At 52.1% G+C, this 23408-nt stretch overlaps 2 protein-coding genes across 6 annotated transcripts in view; both read left to right on the forward strand.

Moving 5' to 3' along the window:
• The window catches only part of Rapgef3 (Rap guanine nucleotide exchange factor 3), a 23253-nt gene extending 10407 nt beyond the window's left edge, over window positions 1-12846 (forward strand). For 2 of the 5 annotated variants that reach the window (XM_078014814.1, XM_078014818.1), the window contains 15 exons: window positions 75-157; window positions 2856-2895; window positions 5372-5453; window positions 5741-5887; window positions 6914-6985; window positions 7799-7896; window positions 8394-8519; window positions 8606-8787; window positions 9033-9123; window positions 9256-9306; window positions 10173-10260; window positions 10525-10637; window positions 11071-11125; window positions 11232-11303; window positions 12167-12846. In XM_078014814.1, coding sequence (XP_077870940.1) covers window positions 75-157; window positions 2856-2895; window positions 5372-5453; window positions 5741-5887; window positions 6914-6985; window positions 7799-7896; window positions 8394-8519; window positions 8606-8787; window positions 9033-9123; window positions 9256-9306; window positions 10173-10260; window positions 10525-10637; window positions 11071-11125; window positions 11232-11303; window positions 12167-12285 — 1419 coding nt within the window. In that variant the 3' untranslated portion in view covers window positions 12286-12846. The remainder of the gene's footprint in view (window positions 1-74; window positions 158-2855; window positions 2896-5371; window positions 5454-5740; window positions 5888-6913; window positions 6986-7798; window positions 7897-8393; window positions 8520-8605; window positions 8788-9032; window positions 9124-9255; window positions 9307-10172; window positions 10261-10524; window positions 10638-11070; window positions 11126-11231; window positions 11304-12166) is intronic. The other 3 variants (XM_078014815.1, XM_078014816.1, XM_078014817.1) reach the window with 3 other exon arrangements.
• A 150-nt stretch (window positions 12847-12996) lies between these two features.
• Endou (endonuclease, poly(U) specific) overlaps window positions 12997-23408 on the forward strand; it is a 28319-nt gene continuing 17907 nt past the window's right edge. Inside the window, exons 1-2 of the mRNA XM_078014821.1 lie at window positions 12997-17513; window positions 18473-21566. Coding sequence (XP_077870947.1) covers window positions 21512-21566 — 55 coding nt within the window. The 5' untranslated portion in view covers window positions 12997-17513; window positions 18473-21511. The remainder of the gene's footprint in view (window positions 17514-18472; window positions 21567-23408) is intronic.

The following is a 23408-nucleotide window of genomic DNA, read 5'->3' on the forward strand; positions in this document are numbered from 1 at the left end:
TGAGGCAAGGACTGGCCAAGCTGCTCAGGGTTGGCGCAGCTACAGCCATCTTAGGGAATCTTGATTCTTTACAGAAACTCTCAGACCTGGTGAGCAGGGACGCCCGACTTAGCAACCTGCTGAGGGAGCAGTGGCCAGAGAGGCGGCGACACCACAGGTGCCCTTTGACTTAATTTACTTTGTCCTGTTCGTACCTGGCATTGCAATGGGACCTGGGAGTGAACACTCTGGGCGAGCACCTGGATTTTGAAGTCCAGTTAGGACCACTAACTTCAATTACTTGTTCTTTTTCTTTTTTTTTTTTTTTATACTGGAGATCGAACCTAGTAGTACTCAACCACTGAGCCACATCCCCAACCCTTTTTCATTTTTATTTATTTATTTATTTGGTAGCAGGGATTGAACTCAGGGGCACTCAACCACTGAGCCACATCCCCAGCCCTATTTTGTATTTTATTTTGAGACAGGGTCTCACTGAGTTGCTAAGTGCTTCTCCATGGTTGAGGCTAGGCTGGCTTTGAACTTGCCATCCTCCTGTCTCAGCCTCCTGAGCTGCTAGGATTTACAGGCCACTGCGCCCAGCTTCAATTAGTTGTTCTTGTCAGTCACTCTGCTGTTAAGCAGCTCACCATCCGTTCTCAAGCGACATGCAATTCTTCATTTGCTCCTTCTGCCCAGCGTGCACCTGTAGTTCTCACTTCCTCCATTCAGTACACATTTATTACCCCTCAGTGCCCCGCCTCACCAGCCCCGCCTGGTAAATTTCCCACATGTTCCCATGGATGGCTAGGGTTGGTGGGTGGGTGAGAGCTCACTTGAAACAGGGCTCCATCTGGAGCCCTCGGCCTGAGTCTCCTTCTAGTTTTCCTCCTCCTTTCCTGGATGGCCTGAAAAAGTCATAGAATCCAGGGTTCCGATTTTAAGCCCTTTTTTTTTTAGACTTCCTGTTGCTGCTTTCTTTCTTTCTTTCTTTTATTGGTTGTTCAAAACATTACAAAGCTCTTGACATGTCATATTTCATACATTTGATTCAAGTGGGTTATGAACTCCCATTTTTACCCCGTATACAGGTTGCAGAATCACATCGGTTACACATCCACGTTTTTACATATTCCCATGCTAGTGTATGTTGTATTCTGCTGCCTTTCCTATCCTCTACTATCCCCCTCCCCTCCCCTCCCAGCTTCTCTCTCTACCCCCTCTACTGTAATTCATTTCTCTCCCTTGATTTTTTTCCCCTTTCCCCTCACATCCTCTTATATGTAATTTTGTATAACAATGAGGGTCTCCTTCCATTTCCATGCAATTTCCCTTCTCTCTCCCTTTCCCTCCCACCTCTCGTCCCTGTTTAATGTTAATCTTTTTCTCATGCTCTTCCTCCCTGCTCTGTTTTTAGTTGCTCTCCTTATATCAAAGAAGACATTTGGCATTTGTTTTTTAGGGATTGGCTAGCTTCACTTAGCATAATCTGCTCTAATGCCATCCATTTCCCTGCAAATTCCATGATTTTGTCATTTTTTAGTGCTGAGTAATACTCCATTGTGTATAAATGCCACATTTTTAATCCAATCATCTATTGAAGGGCATCTAAGTTGGTTCCACAGTCTAGCTATTGTGAATTGTGCTGCTATGAACATTGATGTGGCAGTATCCCTGTAGTACGCTCTTTTAAGGTCTTCAGGGAATAGTCCGAGAAGGGCAATAGCTGGGTCAAATGGTGGTTCCATTCCCAGCTTTCCCAGGAATCTCCATACTGCTTTCCAAATTGGCCGCACCAATTTGCAGTCCCACCAGCAATGTACAAGAGTACCCTTTTCCCCACATCCTCTCCAGCACTTGTTGTTGTTTGACTTCAGAATGGCTTCCAATCTTACTGGAGTGAGATGGTATCTTAGGGTGATTTTGATTTGCATTTCTCTGATTGCTAGAGATGGTGAGCATTTTTTCATGTACTTGTTGATTGATTGTATATCCTCCTCTGAGAAGTGTCTGTTCAGGTCCTTGGCCCATTTGTTGATTGGGTTGTTTAACTTTTTGAGTTCTTTGTATATTCTGGATATTAGGGCTCTGTCTGAAGTGTGAGGAGTAAAGATTTGTTCCCAGGATGTAGGCTCCCTATTTACCTCTCTTATTGTTTCTCTTGCTGAGAAAAAACTTTTAAGTTTGAGTAAGTCCATTTGTTGATTCTTGTTATTAACTCTTGTGCTATGGGTGTCCTATTGAGGAATTTGGAGCCCGACCCCACAATATGTAGATTGGAGCCAACTTTTTCTTCTATCAGACACAGAGTCTCTGATTTGATATCAAGCTCCTTGATCCATTTTGAGTTAACTTTTGTGCATGGCGAGAGAAAGGGATTCAGTTTCATTTTGTTGCATATGGATTTCCAGTTTTCCCAGCACCATTTGTTGAAGATGCTATCCTTCCTCCATTGCATGCTTTTAGCCCCTTTATCGAATATAAGATAGTTGTAAATTTTTGGATTGGTCTCTGTGTCCTCTATTCTGTACCATTGGTCCACCCGCCTGTTTTGGTACCAGTACCATGCTGTTTTTGTTACTATTGCTCTGTAATATAGTTTGAAATCTGGTATCGCTATACCTCCTGATTCACACTTCCTGCTTAGAATTGCTTTTGCTATTCTGGGTCTTTTGTTTTTCCATATGAATTTCATGATTGTCAAGTCCATTTTGACCCACTCTGGGCTACTCATAGAGACGCACTTCCCTCTGAGCTGCTGGTGGGGAGGGGTGGAGTCCAGAGCCTGGGACAGTCTGCTTCTGACTCTGCCAGGCTCCCTGTCCCCAGGAATGCCTTGCCTCTCTCTCACCTTCCTTCTCTCTTTCTCTCCACAGGTTGGAAAATGGCTGTGGGAACGCTTCTCCTATGATGAAGGTACCTGCCCAGTCTCAGCAGGGCTCCCCCTTCTTCCCTCTGCCCATCCAGCTCCCTCACCTGGAGGGGCCCATGTGGGAGGGTTCCCTTGCCAGTTAACAAGCCCTTGAGTCTGCGATGGACATTCCCGAGGCCCTTGCTGTGTGTGGCACCCAAGCTGGGCCCTGTTGGGGAGACACTGGGTTATAAGGAGGCACCCCCCTACCACTCTGAGGGGCTTTTTTTTTTAGGGTGCTGGGGATTGAACCCAGAGACACTTAACCACTGAGCCACATCCCCAGTCCTTTTTTATTTTTTTATTTGGAGACAGAGTCTCTCTGAGATGCGTAAAAATATATATATTTTTTAAATTTTGAGACAGAGTCTTACTAAGTTACTTAGGGCCTCACTCAATCGCTGAGGCTAGTCTCAAACTTGTGATCCTCCTGCCTCAGCCTTCTGAGTCACTGGGATTACAGGCGTGCACCACCATGCCTGTTGGCTTGCCTCCTCTTCCCTGGGTCTCACCTCAGGGCCTTTGTAGACTCCCCGGCCTGGAACGTTCTTTGACTCTTGACCTAAATGGATTCTTCTCTTTCAAATCTCAGCCAAAAACGTGGAGTTCACTGAGAGGGCCCCTCCCATTTCCCTGCCCGGAGCACTCCTTCCCTTTCCTGTGCCCTGCAAGGTGTCCTGTAGGATTTTCTTTGAGGCACACTACCTTGTCCAATCCCTTTGTTTGTTACTTACCTGTGGCCGGTTAACCTATCGCATCCCAGGGGAACGTCAGCCTCATGATGGGGGTCTCTGCCTCTGCTTCCTCTGTGCTCATGCTCTGCCCGACTCCTGGCTGACCTTTGGGAACTGCCTCACACTCCCAGCACCAGGCACTGTGCTGGCTGCCATTGAGGTGGTGTTGGCCCCGGGGCTCACAGTCGGGTGAGGGCAGAACCCAGAAACAACCTCATGATGTAGAAAGCCAGAGACTGAAGTCTCTGAAGGCAGAGGTGGGGAAGAGCTGAATGGGTGTCCAGGATTAGGGAAAGGGCCCTTGGAGAAGTGACTCTTGAAGCTGAGAGCTGCAGAGGCTGAGAGTCGAGGAGAAAGAGGACCCAAGGTGGCCCTGGAGGAGGGAGGCAGAGCGGGGACAGCAGGGGAGGCTGGAGAAGCAGGAGCCGGAGCCTGAGGGACTCCCTGGGCCATGGTAGTGGGCGTGGTCTTTGTCCTAGGATCAGTACAGAGGACAGAGGGGTACGAGCCAGGATTGACAAGATGTGCTTCGCGATTTGAATAGGTCAGCCGGATCACCTGGGCTTTCCCAGCACAAGTGATGGTCATCCGAGCAAGTTAGGAGCTTAAGTTTGCCCTGGACAGGTAGATTGGAGCAGGAGGGATGGAGGGGCCCAAGAGGTGAGCTGGGAGGAGAAGAGCTGGGCCATCGTGGTGGGCCAGAGTGAGGCCTGGGCAGCTGGAGCTGGAGTCAGCTTGGTCTCATGGCTGGGGAGCAGCCTGGGACCCAGGAGCGTGGTCTGGAAGGCAGGCGAGGGGATGCCATGGGGGGGGGGTGTTGTGGAGCAGTGTGGGAGGTTTCCAGACCAGGGCCCGGCAGAGTCCAGCCCTGGTGGCAGCGTGCAGCAGGCGACAGGGGCTGAGAGGAAGCCCAGGGAAGAGGAGTGGATGGAAATCTGAACCTTGGAGCTGGGAGGAGGAAGAGCTAGTGCCAGACTTGGGAAAAGCAGTCAGGGGTGGGAAAAGGAACCCATGTCAGGGAAGCTCCATCAGCAGAAGTTCCCTAGTAGTAGCAGCCCACGGTGGGCCTGCCATAGGGCTCGACAGGGGAGGTGAGGCAGAGATAGGGGACGAGAGCACAGAGGTTAGGAAGGGGCAAGTCAGGATTCCAACTCTGCCACTGTAGCAGCTGTGTGGCCTTGGACATGTTACTTAACCCCTCTGAGCCTCAATTGTTTCATCCAAAATCAGAATAAGGCTTTTGTTAAAGGACTGTTGAGAATACTTAGAACAATGCCTAGTTCATGGCAGATGGCAGCTGAAGGAAGAAGGGAAAGGAAGAGAAAGTAGGGTCAATTGCTGAGGTCTTTCCATGTTGGAAAAGCTCTAGAGCTACATTTAAAAAATATTTTTAAATGTAGTTGTAGATGAACACGATAACTTTATTTAATTTTTTATGTGGTGCTGAGGATCGAACTCAGGGCCTTACACAGGCTAGGCAAGCACTCCACCACTGAGCCCCAGCCCCAGCCCAGTCTGACCTGTTTGCCAGAGAGGGAAGAACTTACAGTGTGTAAGGCACACACTTGTCCACCCTGAGACCTGTTTTGTCTCTTCTCTGGAGCCCCGGTGCCTTATCTGGGCTCAGGTTAATGTGACAAGCAGACCCCTCTGGTGGTGTGTGTTGTCATTCCTGCTCCCAGTAACACCCTTCGATGTCCCCTCCCCACTACTCTTTCCTAGTGTCCTTACTTTCTGTTCCTTCCAGGCTCGGAATATGCCTGCTTGGCTCCCCAGCCAGGAAGAGCCGCTCCCCAGTAGCAACTGTGCCATTCGAGCTGGGGACAAAGGTTGGTGATCTGAGCCTGACATCTGCCCCCCCCCCCCCCCCCCCCGTGTCTCTGCCTCCCTTCTCCTCGACCTCAGGGTGCCTGGGTTGAGGGGGTTGCAGGCTGCCTGGCACATCCGCCTCCTGGACTCCACACCTGGCTGCACTCAGCTTGCCCACCGTGTTCTCCCTCCCTCACCCTTCCCCACCCCTGGGGTCCCTCCCACCCAGGCGATTGCTGCCTTCTCCCTCCTGGGTGGGGGGGATGAGGCGACCCCTCCCACAGCTCAGCCCCATCCTCCTCTCCAGTCCCCTATGACATCTGCCGCCCGGACCATTCCGTGCTGACCCTGCAGCTACCTGTGACAGCCTCTGTGAGAGAGGTGATGGCAGCATTGGCCCAGAAGGACGGCTGGACCAAGGGGCAGGTGCTGGTGAAGGTCAATTCTGCAGGTGGTGAGTTGTCTCTGGAGGGACCTCAAGGGGTTTTCCGAATTAAGATCATCATCATCATCTTACCATGGCCGTCAGGGTTAGTGACGGCAGCATTTCCAGAGGTTCATCTCATCCCTTTCCCCTCTTCTTCTCTGCTTTGCACGGAATGCTCAGGAGCAGGAACTCTGGAGCCCGCTGCCTGCGACTGATACTAGACCTTCAGCTCACTAGCGGCGTGTCCTGGAGCAGGGCATTTCAACTCTCTGTGATCAATCTCATCATCTGTAAATGGGGATAATAAGAGCTCTTGCTTCCTAGAGGGATTGTGAGGATCCAATGAGCTCATCTATAAAGTGTTCAGGATGGTCTGCGGCATACTGTCAGCACCACAGGAGTATTGGCTGCTAGTGTTCCCATTCTCATGTATTTATTCATTGACTCCTAATTACAAGCCTGTGACATAGGTCCTTAACCTATATTTAGACAGGGAAACTGAAGGTCAAGGGAACTCAGTGGTTTCTCCCAAGCTCATACAGTGAGAAGGTGGCTGGCCTTTGGACTTAGGTAGTCCTCGTTCGCTTAGACATTCAGCAAATATTCTTGAGGGTCAGCAGTGGAGTCAGAGGTACCATGGGCAGATAAGATAGATCAGCTGGATGGTTAAGAGTGCAGGCCCGATGCCATGTCTGGGTTGGAATCCCAGATCAACTGCTAACTGGGCAAGTTGCTTCACCTCTCTGAACCTCCATTTTCTTGTCTGTCAAATGGGCACTATTATTGTACCTATCAATTGGTATTGTGGTGGGTATTCAACTAGAGGTAATGTGTGTGGAGCAAGCAGCAGGGGGCCTGGCAAAGTCGGTATCTAGTCTATGGTGGCATGAGAATTACCGTGACCTGCCATTGGAGAACTTGGGACATTGAAAAACACTGTTCTCTGTGAAAGGTGCATCCCAGAACAGACAGCTAGAGCCCAGGGTGATAGGAATTGGGGCAGTCAGGGAATAATGGTAAGGGGTGGAGATGAGAAAAGCCTTCTCCCTTTAGGAAGTGAGGAAAGACCAATGAGGTCACCTGTGTGCTCTGCTCTGGGAAGCACTGCCCTCTGGTGGCCACCTGGTGAGTTGCAATTTCCCAAAGTCCACATTTATTGAGACCCTACTATGTGCCAGGCACATTTTAGACCACTGATTGACGCCCATGTCAGTAACCAACATTTTATTACCAATCTCCCATTGAGTATACATTTGTTCATAAATTATATGTACTTATCATCTCATCAATATTATGTAATTATAAAGCTATACACAAAAAGAAATGTAAAACAGATGAGAACGATAAACATAAGAAGAGCTAATGTTTTCCTTGCACACAAAGTCTTCTTTACTTTGGTGGTCTAGGGACTGAAGACTCAAACATGACTAAAAATATAGTCCCAGCCCACAAGGAGCTGATAAAATCAAGGCCAAGGGCCAGTAGTGCAGCTCAGCGGTAGAGTGCTTGCCTAGCACGTGTGGGGCACTGAGTTCAATCCTTAGCACTGCATATAAATAAATAAATAGATAAATAAATAAATGTAATTTAAAAAGTCAACGCCAAGACATATATGACATTTCCCAATTTTCAACGGGATTTTTATCTGCATCACCTACTTACAGCCGTATTTACATAAGTCAACTCATCTGACTTGGCAAGTCTTATTGTCTCCATTTTACAGAGGAGTAAACTGAGGCCCAGGGAAGTTGAAACCTTGCCCAAGGTCAGCCTGTCTGGACGAGTCTCTTTGTTGCCTCCTTGGGCGTTCTGCCAGGGGTGGTGTGGAGAGAAGGCACGTGCAGCTGTGCATTACCGACATGCCCTGCTTTAGCCGCTGTGTTTCTGCGGGGCCTCCCTCCCTGCCCCCACTCAGTGCAGCCTCTGCTGTCTTTGCAGATGCTGTTGGCCTGCAGCCAGATGCCCGTGGTGTGGCCACATCCCTGGGGCTCAACGAGCGGCTCTTTGTTGTCGACCCACAGGAAGTGCATGAGCTGGTAGGGACCAGGCAGGGAGCCAGAACCTAGGGAGGAACTCTGTTTTGGGGGTGGAAGGGGTGGGTTCTGTGGGAGGGCCTTAGGGAAAAGAAGGAGAGGTCTAGCTCTGGTTGCTGGTAGGTCTTCAGCGGGAAGAGGAAGGAGGGGGCTTCAGCTGATGGGGAGATTTTAAATATTGGGGGGATGATAGTGCTGAGTGGGAGCAGCTCCCAAGGGGAAAGAGGACCTGCCGTAATCAGGGCACCCCTTGGGAACAGGAACTCCACAGAGAGGGGCTGCAGCACTGGGGAAAATGACAGAAAGACGCCTCCTTGGGAAGCCCCCAAAATCTGTAGCTGCAACATCCCAAAGAGCCCTCTCCACTTCCTGCGGTCCCCCTGCCTATCCCACAGTCCTTCTGAACAAAGCCACAGAGTCTTTGCCCCAAGCCCTCTCTCCCCACCCGATCCCTCTCCCTGGATTCCTCAGGCACCCCCTGAGCACTCTCCTACCTGCAGACCCCACACCCAGAGCAGCTGGGACCCACTGTGGGCTCTGCTGAGGGGCTGGAGTCAGTGAGCGCCAAGGACCTGGCAGGCCAGCTGACAGACCACGATTGGAACCTCTTCAACAGTATCCACCAGGTGCAGGAGGCAGAGCTGCAGGGAGGAGAGGTTGTGGCGGGGTGCCCGGCCTGGCATACGCTGAACCTCTTCTCTGTCCCATCCAGGTGGAGCTGATCCACTATGTACTGGGCCCCCAGCATCTGCGGGATGTCACCACTGCCAACCTGGAGCGCTTCATGCGCCGCTTCAATGAGCTGCAGTACTGGGTGGCTACGGAGCTCTGTCTCTGTCCTGTGCCCAGCCTGAGAGCCCAGCTGCTCAGGAAGTTTATCAAGCTGGCGGCTCAGTGAGTGTCTGTTGGGTGTGTGGTCGGAGCCCTGAGGCCCCCGTTTCTTAAACGCCCCCTTCCTGCTCACTGTGTTGCCGAATCTGTCATCCCTTGTATTCCTGGGTCCCCCAAAGGCTCTGCCTCCCACCCCACTGCAGAGGCAGTGCTGGCCTGCTTGGTCCTGGGCCCAGGCCTGGCTGTTGTTTGGGGGCCTTGTGGGTGTGGCTGATTGCCCTGAAGGTCTCTGGGTCTTCTGTTCACAGCCTCAAGGAGCAAAAGAATCTCAATTCCTTCTTTGCCATCATGTTTGGCCTTAGCAACTCAGCCATCAGTCGCCTGGCCCACACCTGGGAGGTAGGTACCCCTGGAGGATCCCTGGCCTGAGGTCAGGCCTCCTTCCTATCCTGGGAGTCCTGGTTGGGGGTGGGGCTCTCACTTTTGGAGTCCCATCCCATGGGTGGCAGCTCACCCACTTCTCTTCCACAGCGACTGCCCCACAAAGTCCGGAAGTTATACTCAGCCCTGGAGAGGCTGCTGGTGAGTGCTGGGCTGTGCTCCTTCCCTCAGAAACCCTGGTCGGCTTCTCAGTAGCCTTTCTGCCTGTCTTCAGTCACTTTCAGAGTTCCTAATGCTGACCTAGGGCCTAGTTCCCCCTGGTCTGTGAGTCTGGGGAGATGGCTAGGGATGGGGCACGTAGCGTTGTTGTAGAGTTTGTGTGCTTTGCCATACCACTCAATGTATGGAGGATAGGAGACCAGGACAGGGCGTATGGGGTGGCCTGGGTCTTAGTTGCGAGGGAGTGTCAGGGAGACATTGGGCTCCAGGTCTTTTGTTCAAGGACCCAGGAAGTAGGCCTGGTGCTAAGTGCCCACTGTGAGTCAGGCCTGGGCAGAGGGCCCTGCAGGACCCCCAAGGGTAGGGTAAGGAATAAATTGAGAGGCTGAACTCTCCACCTCCTGGAATTTTTTGAGGGTTTTGAAGTGTTCGGGAAAGAATGGAGCCAAGGTATTATTGGCATAGCCCTAGAGCTCTTGAGAAAACAATTCACCTCACGGGGCTCAAGAGGTTTAGAGGAATTTACTCACCAGAGAGACACACAGAGTTTTCCCAGAACCCTCAGGGCCCTGTGACTAATAGCCATGAAGTTCCTTGGGGGCCGGTGGGAGACTGGGAAGCCACCTGCATGCAGACTGGCAGTGTGAGTGGCCTCAGGCCCCCTCCAGCCTGCCACAGAGGGCCACTCAGTGGCATCTGGGTCCAAGGAGAAGCTGCACATGGAGCCTCTTGCTGTGGCCATGTGGATGGGAATTCTGCCCCTTCTGGGTGGGGTGGGATGTTTTGTTGTTGGGGGCTGCGGTGGCTTGTGGTGTGCAGGACTCTCTCTGTGGCTTCCCCCGCATCAGGACCCTTCGTGGAACCACCGAGTGTATCGACTGGCCCTCACCAAGCTCTCCCCTCCCGTCATCCCCTTCATGCCCCTTCTCCTCAAAGGTAAGGGGGCCAGTCCTCATGCCTGAGTTGTCAGGGACCTTCCAGCACTCTTGTGTTGATGCCCCAGGGAGTGTGGGTTAGGAGCTCTCAGGCAGAAGAAGAGTTAAGACGGAAAGGCAAATAGGGTGATGCTGGAGGGCCATGATCTGAGGCCCTGGAACCTGGGAATAGCTGCAGATTGGAGAGGAGCTAGAAGCCGAGGCCCATGTGGGTGGAACAGGCTAGGTTCCCCGTTATTATTCCTTCCCCTTTCCTGGGCTACAGGAGGGGAACGGAGTCTGGGAACCCAGAAGCAAAACCATCCCTTTGCAGACATGACCTTCATCCACGAGGGGAACCATACACTAGTGGAGAATCTCATCAACTTTGAGAAGATGGTGAGTTCAGACAGAGTGGGCATCTGCCACTGGCGTGATTGGGGTGTATGATGGTGGTCCAGAAAGGGGCAGCCTGGGAGGTGCCTGAGACTTGTTATTAATAATAGAAATATGAATGCCTGTTAAGTAGCCCCTGCCTTACTCCACAGCCCACCGGGGGGCCTGCTCTCCATTGGGGGCTGCTGGGGATCAGCCTCAAACATACATGAGCCCTTTCCAGTCCCCTCTCTCAATGCCCTTCCTGAGCTGTCTTGCATCCTCTGCCCGGTCCCTTCTCTGGTGTACCAGGGTGAAGCAGCCAAGACCCCATCTCTTACCACCCACTAGTCCCAAGGACACCCAGTTCAAAGGGAGCTCAGATTCCCAGCTTCCCCATGGGCAAGACGGGCTGCCATCCTGCAGGCCTGACTTCGTGCCCTTGTGTTGCCCACAGAGAATGATGGCCAGAGCTGTGAGGATGCTGCACCACTGCCGAAGCCACAGCACTGGTGAGAGGCCTGGTTCCCCTGGGCGGGATCCCTCCCCACCTCGTGTCCCTGTAAGGCTCTGGCATGGCCCATCTCCCTGACTCCTCCTACCTCTCACCCCACCCAGTGCCTCTCTCACCACTCAGAAGCCGAGTGTCCCACTTTCACGAGGACAGCCAGGCATCGAGGATTTCCACATGTAAGCATGGGGCAGGGGTGAACGCTCACCATAGTTAGCATGGCGGACACTCTCTGGGCACTGGCCATGTGCCAGGACAGAGCCAAGCCCTTGTATTCCTGATATGGGGACCTCTATACAACATCCGCAAGACAGGCGATGCTGTTGTCCCCACTTAAACATGAGGAAACAGCTGGAGCATTGAAACAGCTTGCTGAAGGACAGAGTGGGCGTGATGGAGCTGGACCCAAGCCCTTGACTCCAGCCTGCTTCTGTTTGATTGGACCCTAGTTGCATTAAGTGGGGTCAGTCATAACCCGTGGTCCATACAACAGTGCCATCCTTGCCCCTTGTCTTATGTATGCATTTACTCTGATAATATGTTGAGTACCTCTGGGCCCAAGTCAAGTATGAGATCATCAACGATGACTTACATACCCCGTCCTCTTGGCTCTCTCCAATCAGGGTAACCTGTATCCTGAATTTTGAGTCATTCATTGTTTTTCAGAATAGCTTTATCTCTCTCTCATACCACACACCTTTGAAATCAAACATGAATATGTGTGTGTGTGTGTGTGTGTGTATGTGTGTGTGTGTGTGTGTGTGTATAAAATGAAAAATATTTTTTGGTTTTAGATATCATTGAACTTAGTAAAGAGGTATTATGCTGTATGAAATCTTTAATCTATTTTTTTCAGACTGTACTTTTAGCTCTAGTCTTAGTTTGTCCTCCAAATCTGAGGTGGGTATGCAGGGGTGGCAGTCCTGGGCACTGGTGACGAGCTCTGGCAGGTGGTAGTGAAGCAGGAAAGCTCCGAGGAGGGGGTCAGGGTGGGTTCTGTGAAGTGGCAGTGGTACCTCCCTGACAGCTCTCCCCCTACCAGGCTCGGAGCAGTCCCTGAGCACCCGGAGTCCAGCCAGCACCTGGGCTTATGTCCAGCAGCTGAAGGTCATCGACAACCAGCGTGAACTCTCCCGCCTCTCCCGGGAGCTGGAGCCGTGAGGAGGGGCTGAGGCTGGAGCAGGCACTTCCTGCGGGGAAAGCCAGAGCAAGCCTGGGCCAAGAGGCCTGCAGGCCAGCCATAGCTGGGCAGGGCTCTCCGTGGAGTAACTCGAGGCCCTGGAGTGGGCAGCATGGAGGCACCTGTCCCCTGTGATGACCGGTGGCTAAGGAGGACCTCGGAGTGGATCTGCGCTGGGGCCCAAGGCTGAGGAACGGGGGACAGTGAGGCCCTGGGAGTGGGTGGGAGAGCCGGGCAGAGGCAGGACTCTGTGTTCAATAGAGAGCTCTCCACACCAGGCCTCTTCCAGCTTCTGTCCTCACGGCTCTGTTGTCCAGCCATCTCCAGGCCCTGGCGTTTGTTTTCACCGTGAACCGAGAGAGACTGCATATGTATGGCATGTGTGTGGCAGCGTTGGGGCCTTGCCCTGGTGGCATGGGGGCGGGGAGCCCTGCTTTTCTTTCCACAGCAGCTGAGATAAACAGCTGGGTGTGGGCAGGACTGTTTGGCCGGGAGTGGTGGTCCCTGTGGAGCCTTATTGTTTCCATAAATTAACAAAGATATGTGTGTTCCGAGGCCAGCGTGTGGGGGTGTGGCAGAGAAAGCCAGACCCTGCCCCTTGGGAAGGAGCTATGGAGGAGCTTGCTCCCAGAGTGGCTGCCAGCAACCCCACTGCCCCTGCATGGTCTCTGGGACCACAGCAGGGCTCCAGGCTGGCTGGCTGCTCCCCAGATGTGCCTCCCAGGCCCAGAGGCTCTGTCTCAGCCAGTCAGGGGACACCACCAATTCTCCACGGTAGAGACTACTATAGGCCAGATGTAACTAGCATCTTCTGCCCTCTTCCTCATAACTCCGATCCCCAGTCCTCTGCCGTTGAACACATCTTGGTGGCTAGGGATAGAGAAGATGCTGGGCAAAGGCTCCAGAGGACAGCTGATCCCTTCTGGGGACTAACAGTCTTCCAGAAATCAGGATTTATGATCAGTGATGAGAAGGGCCTTGCAAGCTCTGTTCAGTTCCGTCCTGTCTTCCCTCCCCTAAAGCACATCCCCTGTGAACCTGCCTGGGGGGCAGAACCCATGCCAGGAAACTCCAGGCAAGGACCCTACCCTCTGCCCTGGAGCCTGGCAGCAGGAGACACACTGTCTGGCCCGAGAGAGACTCAGGCCTCCAGGATGACCCAGAGTAGGCTTCTGAGGCAGCAGGCCCACAGCAGCAGGAGAGGAGGTGCTGGTGTGGCTCTCAAACCTGCTCAGCAGATCCAGCCACCCAGGCTCAGGCTGGACACGCTGACATGCCCCACCTCCTCCTGACCTCCACATGGCCAGCCTCCTTTCAGCCCTGAGGTCATGGATACGCATGCCAGCTGCTCCCAGAAAGGATCAGAGTCCTTGATGGGGGAGTCAGCACAGCAGGGATCATACCTCGGATTTCTAATGAATCTAACTCAGTTAACAGTTCTCTGCCTTCACTTCTCCATTTGCAAGATGGCTATGATGATTGTCATCTATCTGTTAATGACGCACAAGAAAAACAGCAGCTCCTGCCTCTGTGGCAGAAATGACTGTGGAGAACAGTCCCATAGAGGGGCATCATCACCTTGGGTGATGTCCAAGGTAGCTGCTGAGGTGGAGCCAGTGCACAGGTGACCCAGCCAGTTCCCTTGCCTGAAGGAAGGGATGCAGGCTGACAGGCGCCGGAGCTTTCCCAGCTGAGCAATTGTGACTTGAGGACCAGGCATCGGTGAGTCAGGAGTACCAGGAGTCTTCCCTTCTGAGCCCATTGTCTGTCCATGTTTCAGCCAAGCCCACGACAGTCACCAAGCCATGGCTCTTTGCCATCCTCTGAGACTCCAGGGTGAGACCAGCATGGCAATGCTACAGCAGTCCAACCCTGTGACAGGCTTTTGTCTTTCCCCCGTTTCTTGAGTCACACCTATGTCCTGACAGAATTTCTGGGCTGCCGGTGGGTCTTCCTTCCACCTTGAACAACTCTGGAAACTCTGAGCTAACTCAGCTTCTCAGACAGGGCACAGAGCTGCGTGCAGGGGACTTGTCAGGAAACAGTGCTCAGGGTTGGCAGGAGGACCCACTCAGGAGCAGGAGAAGCAGGGGTGGGTCAGCACCCAAGGACAGGAGGCTGAGGAGGAGGACAAGGCTCTCGGTTATGGCGGCCTTGTGATTGCCCAGGTGTGGGCAGGGAGGGGAGGCATCCCCTTCTGCTTCCTATCAGTCTGGGTTGTGTGTATGTAGGGGGTCCCATTTTTGTCCCAACTTTAGGAAAGCCACAGTGGGTGGAAGAATTCAGGGGCTGACTGAGAGGGAAGAATGAGGGAGGGAGTATGGTCTGAGATCCATCCTTGAAATTACCCATTTCCTAAAAGGAGGGAAAACAGGGAGTGTGTGTGTGTGTGTGTGTGTGTGTGTGTACATTGGGAGAACAGGGCAGAGAATGTAATTCTTGTACCTGTGTGTGTGTGTATGTGTGTGCACACGCACACACACGCACACACACACTCCTCTCTTTTCCTTTGGCTTGGCTTCCCTGTGATGGTGGAGGCAAGCAGTGCCAGGTTAGCATCCTACTAGGGAGGTTCATGCTTCTCTGGGAGGCTGGACAGAGCCTGATGAAGGGCTGGAACAATCTGGGGTGCTCCTGACCCTTGGGTTGCTCCAACTTCTCTCCCTGGAGCCAGCCCTGTCCTCTCCCTGAAACTCCATCAGTACAGAGACAGAGCCCTAGCACCAGCCCCGCTTCAACTGAGTCAGAGCTGGTGGGGGACAGGTCTGCTCTCTCGGGCCTCACAGCTGTGGCCACTCTGCTTCCCAAGCACACAGATTGATCTTGATGTTTCTGTTATTCGCAGGTCTTACAATAATGATAGACTGAGATTTGAACAGTGCGTCCTCCCTTTCCCATCCTCATACTTTCCCTTCTATTGTGTCATTTTTATCCCAATGATAGAATAAGTGCTGCTGATATTTACTAAGGAATGGAAGTACAGGAAGATTTGCTTGTGGTCACATAACTGCTTAATAACTGGGTGGCTGGTGTAATTGGATGTGTTATCAGCCAAGCCCTGGGAGTGTCCTGCCACTCTCAGTATTATCTCCCTGAACCCCAACATTTTCTTCTCTTGTAGGAATAGATCCAGGCAGAGATATTCCTCTCTCCATTCCCAGAACTCTTTGTTTTCAAACATTAACCTATGGGCTTGGTAGGGGTTCTGTGAACAAGACGGGCAGTCCTAGCCCTCACGGAGTCATGCTTCAGGGTCAGATCCAGAGAGTGGTAGAAATCTTGGGCTGCCATGTCTCCCCCTCACCCCCAAACATCAAGGCCTAGAGCTGCTCCCATGTTGGAATGCAGATCCAGAGCCCCAGCCAAGCATCCCCCCCATCAACCTGCACAGCTCTGCCTCTCTTGTTGGGATGCTCCCAGCTGACCACTAAGTTTCAGATAGTTAGGGCAGCAGGTGGTTGGAGCTAACTTTGATCTGGCAGTCGTTCTTAATTATTCCCTCTTTCCCACAGATCTATAGCCTGGAAGGTACTTATGTTTCCAAAACATGTTCTTATACCCTGCCAATATACAAAGTATTGGTCTCCTTGTGCATCTGCCAAGGCCATGGGCTTAAACTAAGTACCCTCTTGGGCCTGCCCAGCTAGATGTTCAGGGTGGTCTGCACCACCAATTCAGGCATCCTTCTCTCAGATCCTCCCAGAGTCTTCAAGACCTGTGGGGCAGCCCCCTTGCAGCCTAGTCTGATGATACCTGAGGTTTGAGGAGCTTGTGGCCCAGGAGATGAAAGGCTACCTTCACTCCCACTGATGATGAAACTGGATTATTCTAAGAAGCCAAGTCTGACTCAGCTGCTCCTGAGCATCTTCTCTCCCATGCCTGGGGGTCTTCCCGGAGCAGGTGACCTTGATGGGGTCCTGGGGTAGGTGGAACACCAAGAAGGAGCCCAGAAGCAGGAAGAAGGCTGAGCTCAGTGTGCTGGGAGAGGTGGGATTCTGGCTGCTTGTTTGTATGGAGACTGGCTGGTGTGGACCCTGGGCCAGGGAGCTGGACACTTAGGGCATTGCCCTGACATGCCCATCTTGCTCTTGGCCACTGGAAAATGCTCAGAGTCTCAGTTTTCTCACTGGGGTGTGATTCATGCATAGCTGGAGCCGTTTCTGGGTTGCTGAACAGAGGGCAGCTCTTGCTTTCCTGGCATTTAGAGGGTTCCAGCCAGACCAGTGGGGAGAGTGACATTTTGCTAGGACCTTGACCGCAGGACATTTAAACCTTCCTCAACCACCTAGAAAATGCCCCATCCACTAGAGCTATGGCAGCACAGGTGGGCAATGGACAATGTGCATAGGTGGGCAGAGCTTTAGTCCTCAACAGCTCCGCAGCCTTGGGCAGATCTCTTCTCTCCTTGGGCCTCAGTTTTCTCAATGAGATCCAGGGATTCGAACTGGAAGTGTTTAGCGTTAGTTTCCTGCTCTTAGGCGGCTCAGTGTGTCACAAGGCTGAGGCAGAGCAGACCCCGCTGAGCACTTTCACAGGGTGACCTCTAGCCGGGGATGCCCATGGGAGGGCTAGTCCACTGCTTGCAGTTTTGCTTAAAGGGCTCTCTACTCGTAAATCTGCCCAGGTGCATGACTGCTCACCTTCTTCTGAGCTCTAGTTGTCTGAGCTCAAGGACCCTGTTATGTAGCTGCACAACTTGGAAAGATTCTCAGGAATACTTCTAATGGTCACTTTAAGGAGAAAAACAGAAGAAGAAGAAGACCCAAGCCAATGGCATTAAGGAAATTTTTATGGCAGGGCAAGGTGACAAGGTCCCGAGTGATACCTACAGGATTTTGCAGTGGCCTGGGGATCACATGGCACCCCAAGCTGGGAATCAGAAGGAGAGGTAGGGGGCCAGTTTCACCTGCTTAGCTTTGCTGGGACTGAGTCTTGTAGGAACACCTGTGTTCTAGACAGAGCGGCCGCATGTGTGGGCAGGGTTTCCTGGTGGCTCACAGCAGAGGTCAGCCACCTCTGTTCTCTTGATTCTTGGGTTCCCATAGGTCAGCTGTAGGTGATCTCATCTAATAGCTCAAGGCTTGGGAGGCTGGAACCCCGGATTTGCTCCCCACTGAAGCTCTTAATTTTCCCCAGCAAAGCACAGTGCCTCAGGCCACAGGCCACACCCCCAGAAACCAGCTGGTTACCTTTGGCAGCATCAAACCAGGTGAGTTAGGCAGTGTGACTCAAGGAAGGATCATCCGACTCAAAGGACTGAAAAAAACTGAATGCACGTTTTTAACTTGATTTTTGGAAGTATGGAAGAAATATTACATTATGGAGAGTTTAAAGAAGATGCCACCTTCTCATGCTTTGTGTCTCTGTTTTAAATGTCATTTTCCCCCCACCCAGGGAGGCTTTCCTTAACTACCCTTTTAAACTGGACCCTTTGTGTTCCTATTTTTTAACAAACACTGACCCGGTCTTTTCATGTGCTAGGCACTGTTCTAAGTGTTGTGAGCATTAACTCACTCAGTCCTCACAAGAGCTTTGTTAGGTCTTCTTACTGGCTCTATTTGACATCTGTAGGGGAGACTGAGGCACAGAGGGGTCAGGGAACTTTCCTAGGGTTGTACAGCTTGTAAGTGGCAGAGCTGGAATTGGAACCCAGGGAGTGTGGCTTCAGAATCAACAGTATACACATCATGTCCTGCTGCCCCCCAATCACCTCTTTAGGTGCATTTTGCTGGTCATCTTTCTCCCGGATGCTGAGCCTCTCACCCTGGTATCCACCTTGCCCAGCATAGCACCTGGCGCACAGGTGCTCAGTTCCTGTTTGTCAGGTGAATGAATGAATTCATGAGAAAGGGGGAAGCTTTCCACAACCTGACTACCTTGCATGATAATTATGAGAATTTTGACAGACTGCAGAATTTCACACAGCTCAGGCACTGCTCTTCCAAGTCCTGTTGTCCTGTCATTGTAAGACAGGAAAGCCCAGTTGTGCCAACACACCTGGGGCAAGAGGTCAGCCAGGTGCCTCTCTCAGAGCCTGGCTCCTGGTTGGCCTCTACAGGTCTCACTCTCTCCATCTCCTCTTTGCTCGCTCCCTTGCTGTCTCTCCAGGTCTCCTTGTCACTGTCTGCCTGTCTCGTTCACTTGTCTTTGTTCATGCCTTGCCTCTAGATGCTCTCTGAAGCTGCTGAAGTTTGAGGACCTGCAACAGCAAATTTACTTGATCATCACTATTGGGCAATTTAAAATAAACATTAGCATAGCTGGCAAAAGTGCAGGCAGGTGGTTACTCTGGAATCCTAGAGAAGCAGGATGAAGTTGAATCATCTTTTTCATGTGGCTTCAGAGGCTGCTGGAATCCTGGGTTCTGCCTGATGCCTGTGGTGGTGCCAAAGAATGTTTTGTGTTACTATAACAAAATATTGGAAGCTGGCTAACTTTATAAAGAAAACAGCTTTCTTTTTCTCATAATTTTGGAGGCTGAAAGTCCAAGATCAGTGGCTTCCTTGGTGAGGGCCTAACAGCTATGGCATCTTAGCAGGAGAACATTGAAGAGTAAGAGATTATATCATCAGACAAGAAGACAGAACCAGGAGGAGAACTAACCCAGGGGTCCCAGGAAAACTCCTTTAATCCTCTCTGAGGGCAGTGTTCCCAGTGACCTCCCATTGGGTCCAGCTCTACACCATCACAAGGAGGACCAAGCTTCCAACACAAAAATCCTTGGGGGATATACCACATCCAAACTGTAGCAGGTGGTTCTGGGATTTAGGTCCCCACCCAAATTTCCATTGGCCCCCAATGCACATGCATACATAGCTAAAAATAACGTGTTTGCCGTGAAAACACAACTTTAAGATGAATTCCTAGGCCTTACTTCCATCCACTGCCTGCCGGTCCCCAACCTACAAACTGCACTACACACAAACTCGACAGCTCAGCGGGGTCCATCCAGTCACCTCTGCTTTGCTAATCGCTGTCACTCAAGTCTTTAGTAACGAGTGGCACTGTAGGGCTACCAGGTTCCCTTGTCCTCATTGATCACGACTCGTCCCAGACACGTGTTGACGGTTCATCTACCCCTTGGATGGCAATATGAAGCAGCTGGTGGCGGGGACTCTGGAGGCACCATCCTCATCTTAAGGAATTTCAGACGGGAGCTAAGGAAATAACTGGATGGAAAGTTAAATGGCAGTGCTGGGGTTAACGAAGCTGTGTTGGCAGCAACAGACCCATCAGTGATGGCTGTGATGGGTCAAAGGCACATGGGACAAATATCTAGGACTGAGTCCATGGACAGGGCTCCTGTGGGCTGGAGGTGAGCAGTCGATGGCCATCCAGCCATCAAGGATGCTGGGCAGAGGGCATTCCAGGCAGAGGACCGGCGGAACTGGATGCGTGGTCTGGGACTTTGTGATGAATGGGCTCAGCTGGCGGTTCTGACAAATGTGCCCGGGCAGGCCGGGCAGTGAGTGAATGACGCTGGATGTCAAGGCTGCCACAAACTTCAAAACAGAAAGCCTGGAAAGACAAACGTAGCATTTGGCCTTCAAACCAATGTGGGGAAAGAAATGACACTCAGCCATTTCTAAGACACATGCAGTAAGATCAGGTGTGGGTAACCACCCTAGGCCTCGCTCCTGGGGCCAGAGAGAACCCCTAGGATGGAGGATGGAGATGCATCATCTTCAGGTGCCGAGGTCCCCTTGGGAGGTGAATCCAGGCCTAGCTGTGCTGGGCCAGTTGCAGAGCCCTTCCAGGCTGTGGTTCTCTGCTGGAAAGACTTGACCTTGGTTTCTCAGGAAGACATGGGTGGTGGAATGAGCTGTCCTGGGAACAAATTCCTTGGGCCAGTCTCTCCCTCAGCCTCTTGATCCTGTCAGGCCTTTGGCCACCAGTAGTAGTCTAGTGACATGTGGGGCCTACTTCAAACAGCTGTCTAATGCTGGGCTTATCTGTCCTCTGTCCCACCAGAAAACAATCCATTCCAAAAAGAATTTTCCAGGCTGGCCTGAACCCTGTTGTTCAATTACAGTGTAGCATCCAGCATATAATGAGCACTCAATAAATATTTGCTGACAGAATCTGCATTCCTCACATCCCGAGACCCTTACCCAAGGAGCTTCTTCCCCACCCTCCAATCCTCGGTACCACAGCTGCACCATCTCCCCTCTGGGGCTCTGGAGGAGCCATCCCTGTATAGTATCCTCATTCTGGGTCCCTCCACCTTCCTCCATGCATCTCCCTCCACCCTTTCCCCACCCCAGGTCTCCAGGACCCCACCTACTGGGACTCCCACCTTGCTGGCTGGTCCCCACTATGGCTCTCTGGGAAGAGCTTAGAAGGGGAGAAAACCCATGTGGGCCCTGACTGGGGAGAATTAGAACAGTGGAGTTCTCTGTCCAGACAGGCCGGCAGGGCAGAGAAAGCTGCTTGGAATACAGTGTGATTTATCTGTGTATGTATAGGTACTGGTATCTAAGTTTATCTGTGAGTCACTGTTGTGTGTATGTGCTGATATATATGTCACTTAATGGATTTTCCCCCATACTCTCTACTTTTGCCTCCACCATCGTGCCTTGGGTTGGATAGTCCCAGGGGCTGGGAATCAGGTCTGTGAAAGGACCCCCAGAAGGTGAACCCCATCCCTCCCCAGTACCAGAGGCATTCAAGTAGAGGCCAGGCAACAACTTGAACGCATGGAGAGTGTGATAGCATCACATAAAAAGCAGAGGTTTCTTTAATCGCACCGAATCTGAACCTAGACTTGTAGCCTCATGGTTACAAGTGACCACAAATGGGTGAGTATTTAGGGGGTTACTCAAAGATAGCCCATGGGTATCCCTAGTTTGGATAAAGAACCTGCCGAACTAGGTCCATCTTGCTGTGCCTGCTCATCTGGCCTATTTTCCCAGCTACTAACAGCCAGCATGACCTGTTCTAAACATCTGGCACTAACTGCCTGCTTACTCACCTTCTCTCTGGCTTCAAATAGCAGTGAGGCCCCACCTTCTCTCCACCGCCCATCCATTTGGGATCCCTCCCTCCCCATTTTCTTCCTGGACAAATCTGGATGCACCAGATCCACAAGTCCTGATGTCTTTAAAAGAATCATCCTGGGTACTCAGGCTCATCTGAGGGTTGTGACATCCACCTTGACTCTAGTGGAAGTCTAATAACCAGGCCCCTGTTGGCCTACAACTGGGCACCATGAGGGCCTGTGTCCCCCTGACGGTGGCTGTGCTCTGTGGCCTGGCCTGGGCTGGTAAGTCGTTATCTGTTCAACATGGGAGTTTGGTGGTAAGGGTCTTGCCTAAAGAACAGAGGATTGGAGAATTTTGGCAGTGGGTGAGGGAAGTGGGACAAGGGAGGGTGAACTCTGTCCTAGAGCCATGCGGCACTTTTGGTCTGTCGAGCACAGGAGCTGTCTCTGGAGGGGGCTAGGCTGGGTGGGGAAAGTTGCAGGAATGATGGACCCGTTTCACGGTGGCTCCTTTTTGACACCCAGAAGGATCAGTTCCAAACATCAGCAGTTGGGGTAGATTTTGGATCTCACAAAGATTATATCTTCTGGGGCCACTAGATGATGTCAAACTGGGGCTGTGGTTGCTGAATTTGGGTGGCTTGACTGTCTGTCCTGGGTCATTCCCTCTACTGCTCCTAGAGAGCCAGTGAGGTTATCAGGGTGTGAACTTTCTGTGGGTAAAGCCTTAGGAGATGGGCTTTACCCAGAGGGCCCCTGACCTGAAGGTGGGTCATATCCCATCTGGGGCTGGTCAGAGGAATGGCTCTTGGTCCCAGTGTTAGGGGAGCTTAGGAGTAGAGAAGGGGCCTGGCCTACAGTTGCAAGCGGTGTAAGGGATGGCACCAGGGAGGAAGAGAGCACTTTGCTTGTTAGTAACCATGCCAAGGTCTGCTACTGATGTGTGAACTGGTAGTTAATGGGTGGGGAGGGAGAAGTGTCGAGGGAGGAGGCCCATCTGAGAGGTGTGGGTGGAGTCCTCCTCTGCCCAAGGAGAAAGAGTCAGAGCTTCATGCCCGTTCCACCCACCCAGGTTGCTCCTGCACAAGACTGTGTGGATCAAATAAGATAAGGTAGAGAAACACCCAAGGAGAGGTGAGATCTCAGAGAATTTGACTTCAGTTAGCATTGTGGTTATAAATATTTCTGGGAGGAACTGACTCTTGGGGGCATTTTCAATCAGGCTGTGGATAAGGAGTCCCCTAATGGGATGCCTGAATGGAAAACCCTGGGAGGAAAAAGCCCCAGGCCCTCAACACTGGATGGGACTGTGTACCTCTGCCCAGGACCCAACTCTGCCCTGCCCTGGGTGATGGAGAGGGTTATGGGGAACCTCAGGCCAGCTGGTAATGGAGGAGAAAGGGGAGTTCCTGGGCCTGGAGTGGTGGCTCATGATATCTCAGTCTCAGGAGAGGGCACTAGAGATCCAGTCCGCAGGGGATGTCCCTGAGAGCAAGGCAGCAGTTGCTTCAGAACTGACTGCTGGGGGCTGGCAGTGATGACACCTGGCTGTGGGACTGATGGGGAAGCGTGAGTGGAGCCGGAGCAGTGAGGCCTCTGAAGATGGGAGGAAAGAGGCTCTGCTCACGTCTCTTCCACCCCAACACCTTGGGACCAGGATGCCAGAATGGGGATCACTGGGTGAAGTGGGGTGCAGCCTCAGGTCATCACGAATGAGCTGGGTGTGTGCCAAGGACCTTGGTTGTTTCAGAAGCTTGCGAAGCTGGTCCTGGGGATAAAGATTCTTTGGCTGACTAGGTCTCCATGGAAACAGCATCTGGAGCCCCAAGAGGCATACAATGGGACTCCCCAGCCATCAGAGGCAATGAGGGCCGGCCTATAGGGACCCTGTGTCCATGCAGGGATAGGGAGTAAAGGCTGTGGTGTATTCAAGTCTTAGAGGGTGAAGAGAAATTTAGTACTTCATGGAGGAGGGAGAGGGAACCACAGCTCTTTGTGGGGAATGGTGGGAGAATGCGGGACCAAGAGAAGAGAGGCCAAAGTGAAGAAAAGCAAGTGCCAGAGATGAGGCAAAGAGGGCGGAAAGCTGCTGGACCGTGATTCAGGCTCCTGGCTTGGTGTGAG

This window comes from Ictidomys tridecemlineatus, chromosome 6 (genome assembly GCF_052094955.1).
Source record: "Ictidomys tridecemlineatus isolate mIctTri1 chromosome 6, mIctTri1.hap1, whole genome shotgun sequence".
NCBI classification, from domain to species: Eukaryota; Metazoa; Chordata; class Mammalia; order Rodentia; family Sciuridae; genus Ictidomys; species Ictidomys tridecemlineatus.